Consider the following 8,181-nt stretch of genomic DNA (forward strand, 5'->3'; position numbering starts at 1 on the left):
AGACCGTACACGCCCACCTCCAGGCTACTACACTCTGTTCGGAAACATGCTTTAATATACATAAATCATATTAGACGGAAATCAACCACGCCTAAACAGCGCAAAAGGATATTATGGTCAATCCTATGTTTTTTTCTGTATTATTCTTATTATTGGGCTATGTAATATGCCATTACAAATTACAACAGTATTGTACATCAATGTTAGATTTGTTTTTAAGTTCCTTTACATTACCTGAAGGGTTTCCCTTCTGATCGAACCTCAGGATGTTTTTTGTTGTTGTATTATGATTTTTCAGTCCTTTACTCTCTGTGAATGGAATATTCCCATGATGTCACATCATGTTCTTTTTTATTATGTAACGTCACATTGTGTCACAATGGGCTACAGTGTATTTAAAGGGCTCTTGGAATGCCTATCATAATGTGATGCTTCCTCAAATAGCCATATTTTCCATTACATCGTTGTATTTAAACATACGACAATAAGCACATAACCTACGGTAGGCTATAGGTTACAATATAATATGTAGGGAATTTTAATTTCATAATTCTACAGGAATTTTTATTTGATCATTCTTTTGTTGCTGAGAATTTTCTTGAAATACAGATGAGCTTTGTGATTGACATAAATTCACTGAAAACCCATGCTAACACATGGTTATAACGTATTGCATTTTTCATGTAGCCTACTTTTGGCCAGCTAATAGCCTAACCACCGATCAAGTAACATTATGGACTAAACGTTCAAATTCTGTTACAGCAGGATTATTTTGCTGTGACAATATAGGTCCAATTAAGATTCCCTTCACCAGTACACCACCGCCACCAGCCTGTACCAGGCAGGAGGGGTCCATGGACTCATGCTGCTTACGCCAAATCCTGACTGCCATCAGCAGGACACAACAGGAACCGAGATTCGACAGACTAGGCAATGTTTTTCCACTTCTCAATTGTCCAGTGTTGTTGATCGCGTTCCCACTGTAGCTGATTCTTCTAGTTGTCTGCTGCAATAGCCCATTCAGGACAAGGATCGATGAGTTCCAAGATGCCGTTCTGCACATCACTGTTGTACTGCGCCGTCATTTGTCTGTTGTTGGCCCACCTGTTAGCTTGCACCATTCTTGCCATTCTCCTTCCACCTCTTTCATCAACGAGCTGTTTTCGTCCACAGGACTGCCGTTGACTGGATGTTTCTTGTTTGTCAAACCATTCTCAGTAAACCCTCGACACTGTCTTGTGTGAAAGGCCAGGAGGGCTGCCATTTCTGAGATACTGGATCCGGCGCCTGACACTGACGATCATACCACGCTCAATGTCACTTAGGCCACTCGTTTTGCCCCTTCTAACATTCAATCGAATAGTAACTGAATGCCTCAATGCCTGTCTGCCTGCTTTATAGAGCCATGGCCACATGACTCACTGTGGGAGCAAACCATTTTCGTGAATGGGATGGTGTACCTGATAAAAGCGCCGGTGTGTGTAGGTTGTATGACATGTTTGATCTAAATAATCATAGCTAGGCCTATGTGGATAATCAAGCATATTGTAGACCTTCCTAGTACAAAATAATATACTGTCTTGTGCTCAGTTATTGATGGTAAATGAATGAATATCATTCTCATACTCCATAGACTCCTTGTTTTGGATCATTACTCCATCTGATCCACTAGGTGGCATAAGTAATGCTGCCATTTACCTTTGTGTCTCTGTTATGATCCAATAATAGTTGCCTGGCTATCCATCCACATTGCTCTGCCACCTGAGCAACTGAATGCAATTCAGGTTGAATCGTCAGACAGAAATAATAGGCCTATTTCAAATGTTGTGCTGACTACATGAATGGAAAGCTAGTAGGTTGGCTATGCAATAATGTAATTAAAGAGAACATCATTGGTACAAGACTCTATCAACTTGGTCATATTCAATATTACCAGAGACCATAACTTGGACTGGAACAAAAATAGGGCCAAGTTGCTCGATACCTGTGTTATAACACCTAAGTTACTACAGTGATAACATTGTTGTCATGACATTGATGTAACTATACTCCCTTGTCAGGTGCCATGTGCAAGCATTTTGCATGATAAGGGGAAGCCGGTGATCTAAATTGATGTTGAAATTGATATTGCTTTCCTTTCTCTGTCCTCGAAAATCAGCCTCTCATCTTTCGAGCAGGCAGCACATTCAACTTGACATTGTTTCTCCATATACTATATTTTAATAATCGGTAATAATGAGCAAGTTTCAATTGCTGGTAGGCCTACAATGAAGTGCAAAATGATTCCTAACCCAACGTATTTTTCAATTCACATATCAAGGTAAGGCTACATTGTAGGCCAGAAAAAAAATCATCCTATCAAAATAGATCGAGTGTCGGGGTACTGCATACAATGTTAGTGTACGTGTACGTGCGCGCTCCCTAGTACTGTAAATATGCAGCGCAGCTTCTGTTGGTAAAGCTGACTCACTCAAACATACCTCCTTTGTATGATTGGTGGATATGTTTCAGCGCGGCGTACTGTAACCAATCAGCGGATTGTTTTCCTATCTCGTAACGTAATAAACATCGCGGCAGGAGAAATAGTGAGGGAAAGGAGAAATGTAAAACATTTCAGGACTCTATGGAATTATAAACCAGGATATTATTCAATATAATACTTAAAAAAATAGAATAATGCACAATTAGTGCTAAATAAATATATTGCTTTTAAGAGAACGGGACCTAGTTGTAACACGAATAACACACGCAAGGTAAGCTAGCTAGCCAGCTCGCTCGCGCTACAGTACTGTAGGCCTCTAGCTAAATTTACGCGGAAAAGGAACTTGCTAATTGTTTATAGAAAATCCGCTCGTAGTAGCTAGCTAGTAATTTGTGCAACGAACAAGGTAGCTAGTTGTATCTAGCTATTTAAACACTTCCACTAACGTTACCCTCTAGGCTAGTTAACTAAATTGTAGGCTATTGCGTTAGCTAGCGCAGCAGACTAATTGGCAAAAATGAGCGAAAAAACGAGGTACAGCAAAAAGTCTGCAGACTCCGCACCGAAGAAACGATGTCAGTCCGACGAGCAGGCTGGCCAGTCCCCTCTTCCAAGTAAGTTAGCCAAAGTGGACGGCGAGGTGTCCAGTGAATTACCATCGAATTCTCATGGAAACAAAAATGGGGAAGATGGCGATAAAGTACCAGCCATAGAAGAGAAGAATGGAAATGAGGAGAGTGGACTAGATCTGAAAAAGGGACCCGGGGGGGGGGTTTGTGCAGCTGTCACTGCCAATAACCCATCCAGCGCTGATGCACATGTCAGCGCCGTCAACTGTGCTCCTGTATCGGGTGCACCAGTCTCTAGCGATGCAAAGGAAGTAAAAAACCTGGGAAGTGCTGGTGCTGGAGATTGCCGACCCTCAACTTCACTGGACCAGTCTGATTCGGCCGCTATAGCAGCCGCCGAAGCACTTGCTAGTCTCACAGGAGCAGCTACGGGTGAAGAGGTTAAACAAAAGTCATTTTCCTCAAAAAAAGTTGGACATTATGAGAGAATGGGACACAAAGGTAAGCGTGGTGACCAGGAGTCCTCAAAGGAACGATCAAAACCTGAAAGGGGTCTTCACACACAGGCAGCAGCGGCAGACAGCTCTACCTCACTGCGTGGAGTTGACAGGGAGGATGCCGAGGAGATGCCCGATGCGGATGAGGAAGATGACTCAATACCCGGATCTTCATCCACACCGAGTTCCTCTTTCCCTTCAGATAATGATGATGATGACGGAGAGTGCGCTATAGTGTCAGTGAAGATGGCCCCGGAGATCCGACAGTCAGTGGCCCTTCTGGCGCAGGTACAGATGAGGCTGGACGCTCTGGAGAAGAAAGGTGCGCGGCTCCACCAGCGGCTAGAGCTGAAACTGAGCCGCCAGCGCCGTCCGCACGTGGACCAGCGTAGCTCCATCATACAGGCCATCCCTGGCTTCTGGGTCACGGCAGTATCCTTTTGAATACTCCTACACACACACACGTATGTTGTTGATTGTCCGTGTGTTGGTATGTCACATTTATTTTTCCCTTGGCTCAAAGCTCAACAGTTATTGAACCACCCTCATCTCTCTGCTCACATTGACAAAACAGATGAAGGCGCTCTCAGTTACATGACCAACCTTGAAGTAAGTAAATAATCACAGCGAAAATGTAATGATTCTTTAAAGTCTTCTGAATAAATGTTCTATTGCTCCCCTGAAATGAAAATGTATTCTTGTCTCCTCCTTAGATTGAATCCTTCAAGACCAACAAGCTTGGTTACAGAATCGGGTTCCACTTCAAACGGAATCCTTACTTCCAGAACAACATCATCGTGAAGGAGCTCCACCTTGGAATGACAGGTGAGGGACAGATCCAGTTGTCATATCTATCTTGCTAGGATGCCACATTTTACATGGGCCAGGTGTCCCTACATCTTTGACAGGTGTAGATGCAGAGGTGCAATCAGGTATCGAGTGTAAATGAGGCCAATAATGATGAAATCCTTCCCCTGTTATATGTCCTCTCACAGGATCTCCAGTGTCTTTCTCCAACCCCATCCTGTGGCACCGCGGGCAGAACCTGACGCTTCACAGTGAGCCCAGGAGGTCGGGACGCGGCATCTATCAGACCTTCTTCAGCTGGTTCAGCGACCACGCCAGTCCTGGCCGGGACGACATAGCACAGGTAACGGCATGCTCACTGCCAGGCATAGGTTGAGAGCTGGTGCACAGTCTAACATGCATGGAGTAATCCAGCAAAGACGCATTGCACAGATCCACTGGTGATCACACAACTGACTTTATTTTAGGCTCTGTATATAACATTTACGGTTACTGCACTATTCCAACACACTCTTCTTCTCTCTTTGTTCCGTGTGAATCTATAGATTCTGAAAGATGACCTTTTCAGAAACCCACTCAGATACTATTTGACTCCACTGTGGGAACCCAGGCAGAATGGCAGGTAAGCAGCCCAACAAAACCTATTGTTGTGGAACTTAGCTCAATAAGGACTATCCATCTTCATGATACTATTACCATTTTATTACCACTTTATTATGTGCTGTAATGTAGCCTAAAACACTGCCAAACACTTTTATAACCCTTTATTATTAAGCATTTTGTGTAAAAAAAAAAGAAATGGAAGGTCTTTTGATTGTTCTAACTATCACAACATACGGTTCCAACAGCACCAGTGGGCCCAAGCCAGCTGACAACAGCAACAGGGAGGATTGTGTGGTGATCTCTGACTCGGATGATGATGAGGATGATGATGATGAAGAAGAGCAGGCTAAGTCTGGACGAGGTCTTAGCAGGGAAGAGGAGAATGAGGATGAGGACGAGGAGCATGGGGGCCGAGATGCAGGTTAGTCAGTACTGTAATAGAGCTTTAGAAGCCCATGATTCCAGTCCGTTAGGGCTACACTGTCTGCTGGTTTACAGAAAAGACAATGTGATGAGTCAGGTTTTATGCTCCAACACAGATGTACACAACATATGCTATGATTCCAGTCCTTTAGGGCCACAGTGTGCTGGTTTACCTCTGCTTCCTGAGAAATGTGTATACGTGTGTAGTAAGATGTCCTTGTATGAGTAATCCAGGTGAAACTGAATAGACAGCGAATATGTCCTCAGAATCAGATGAAAGCCCAGAGGAGGATGATGACGGAGAGGTTGCAATAGACGGTAAGACATTATCCACGAGCAGAAATGTTATTATGGAGGGTTGGATCTGTTGCTCGGCTTTGCAGCTCAGTTCAGAACATGAAGTCATTGTTTAGATGAAAGTCTATTTATTTCAATGGTTCAGGAAGACTGATTTTGAAATGCCAACTCAGCAGCCTATTCTGCAAAAAATTCAAGGACTGTTTTTACTTTAAATGCAAGAGCTGTTTTGTACAATCATTGGAAGTTATATTTTGGAAGATGATTGGATTAAGGGGTGCTTTGTCTATTTGTGTATCCATTTTGGTTACCTGATACTTCAATCCACCACTTACTGTTTTCACCATTCACACAAAATTGCACAACAGAATTATATTCCTACTCCTGGGCTTTCACCATAATCCAGTGTTAAGCCCCTCTGTTTATATCCCATACTAATCAACCCATTGGCTCAGAGTGGGAAGCCCATTATAAAAGGTCTGATCATCTCCATTCCCCAGGCTCTGATGACAGTGACCAGGATGCCAGAGAGGATGAGGACTCATCATACGGAGAGAAGGATGAAGAGGTGGACGTGGAAGACGTGGATGAATCACGAGGTCGCGAGGTCAGAGACCAAGATAAAGAGGAGGATGTTGAGGTGGACGAAGAAGAGGATGAGAGCTAAGATCGTTTGTTCTTTCCAATTTCCTTTTTTCTTATTATGCACAAAATATCAATTATTGTTAATAATTTCTAAATGCTTGACTGCATTTTAAAATCAGGGTAAATAAAACAAATCCAGGATACCATGTTTTGACTGTATATTTTACTGTAATCTTTGTTGGATTTAAAGAAAAAAAAAGTTTTTTTGGTAAAGATTCTTTATTACTGGGGTCTCAAATTCGAAGGATTGTAACTTAATCATGCATTAGATCTTGACTCATTCATTCAGTTTACTCTTATTGTTAGGGCTACTCAACACAAAACGAAAATAATACCAGTACAATAATATTCTACGAGATTTGAGACCCCTGATTGAATGTTGTTAATACTGCCAAGATTTGGTAGAATCTCTTGTTGCAAATGGTCCAATAAAACAATACTAGATATTTTACTGACAGGTATCAGTGATCACGTCTTCAACTCAATTTATCTTGGACTTTTCCTATTGTAAATCTTATCTTTGACGAGGTAAAAGGGAGATTTTTGGAGAGGTTGTAATATTATTCCCAACACATCTCGGATGCACTTCCTACTGAACCAAATCTTGTTCTCAGGGATGACCTAGTCGTGAGTGTTTTCATGGAAGGAAACCGTATACTATATAATGTTTTCTCACACTCCTGCCATTGTTTGGGTGTATCTGTGTAAAATAAGTTTACTCTACAGTAGTTTGTGTTATTTTAATAAGGTAAATATAGGTAATATTTCCTGTGTTTTCACGCCTTTCCTATCATAAACTTAGTGTGTAGCTGTGCACCCATATTAATTAATATTCACACATGTTTATGTTTTTCAATTCTTTAAGTATATTTTAACATTCATTGAGTTATTTGGGTGGAATCCCACATTTTTGTAACATGAATTGTAATATTTTGAGCTTGTTGCATCCATGCATTCAACATTTTTTGCTTTTGTGTAACTTTTAGAAACTGTTATCGTCACATCAGTGTTTTTTTAATAAATAAGTGTCTATCAAAGTCAGAATGATGACCTTTAACAGTTTGAAAGATTCTGTATAGAGCAAATATTTGCAGTGACTGTTGCCTCAAAGGCATTGACGAGTGTGGTCCGACAAAGTAACAGAACTGTAGCCCAGGGCAGCTCTTAAAGTACTGTAACAATGCTAGCTAGTGGTTTTATGTTGTTTCTTTTCCACACAGACTGATGGCATTGGCATGTACATATTTAAACTTAACTTTGTGTGCAGAGTTTGGATCTGTTAAGCTTAAATCATTACCTGTAGCCATCTGGAATTTGACAAATAAGGTGTATTAACAAAAAGTAATATTTTGTGTGCTGAATTATTTTATAGTATGCTATAGTTCTGAAGAAAACGTGTTTTGTTTTTTAAGATATAATGTCTGCATTTTGAATCCAATTTAATTAAATAGCAAGTTATTTATTTTTGCTTTCTGGTTTTTGTTGTCTGAGTTTTAGTAGTTCGGTAAATACAACCTGTACTGAATATATTGCCAAACCAGAAGATGGCAGTATACAACTGCAAGGATACATGGTATCACAAAACTCACAAAATCACAAAACTGCTTTTGTAACCAAAGTGATGTACAATTAAGAAAATAGAAAATAACAAATAGTATTCTAAATCAGGAATATAGGCCTAATGTGTATCGAACGTAACAATCCCTGCGTCCATTGATGAGTCAGCCAGATAGTATGTATAATACTGTGAATATCAGTATGAAAGCTTTATACTCAAGATGACAACTGACTTTGATATTATGACAGTGAAGACATACTGTTGTTTGTAAATTATGTTTAGGTTGGCCTATTCTTATAG

General features: G+C 40.9%; 1 protein-coding gene across 3 annotated transcripts; it reads left to right on the top strand.

The window, feature by feature from the left end:
• Nucleotides 1–2,542: 2,542 nt before the first annotated feature.
• LOC135504227 (testis-specific Y-encoded-like protein 4) lies at nucleotides 2,543–7,785 on the top strand. 3 transcript variants are annotated; one of them, XR_010450107.1, is made up of 8 exons: nucleotides 2,543–3,980; nucleotides 4,080–4,157; nucleotides 4,262–4,373; nucleotides 4,544–4,698; nucleotides 4,901–4,977; nucleotides 5,204–5,379; nucleotides 5,616–5,699; nucleotides 6,179–6,274. XR_010450107.1 is itself a non-coding variant. In XM_064922594.1 (8 exons), exons 1-8 carry the CDS (start codon nucleotides 3,000–3,002, stop codon nucleotides 6,343–6,345), a joined length of 1,797 nt encoding a protein of 598 aa, XP_064778666.1. In that variant the 5' UTR covers nucleotides 2,543–2,999; the 3' UTR covers nucleotides 6,346–7,785. The 3 variants fall into 3 exon arrangements, 2 of the variants coding, with proteins under 2 accessions (XP_064778666.1, XP_064778667.1); XM_064922594.1 differs by having other exon boundaries at nucleotides 5,649–5,699; nucleotides 6,179–7,785; XM_064922595.1 differs by lacking the exon at nucleotides 5,616–5,699 and having other exon boundaries at nucleotides 6,179–7,785.
• The last annotated feature ends 396 nt before the right edge of the window (nucleotides 7,786–8,181 follow it).

Source organism: Oncorhynchus masou, chromosome 18 (assembly GCF_036934945.1).
Source record: "Oncorhynchus masou masou isolate Uvic2021 chromosome 18, UVic_Omas_1.1, whole genome shotgun sequence".
Classification (NCBI taxonomy): domain Eukaryota; kingdom Metazoa; phylum Chordata; class Actinopteri; order Salmoniformes; family Salmonidae; genus Oncorhynchus; species Oncorhynchus masou.

What these genes read in the sequence shown, in the direction of transcription:
- LOC135504227 (XM_064922594.1), top strand. Translation starts at nt 3,000, where the DNA reads ATGAGCGAAAAAACGAGGTACAGCAAAAAGTCTGCAGACTCCGCACCG. An exon ending in GAACCCAGGCAGAATGGCAG is followed by an intron (nt 4,978 to 5,203) that starts GTAAGCAGCCCA and finishes CGGTTCCAACAG; the next exon opens with CACCAGTGGGCCCAAGCCAG. An exon ending in CGGAGAGGTTGCAATAGACG is followed by an intron (nt 5,700 to 6,178) that starts GTAAGACATTAT and finishes TCCATTCCCCAG; the next exon opens with GCTCTGATGACAGTGACCAG.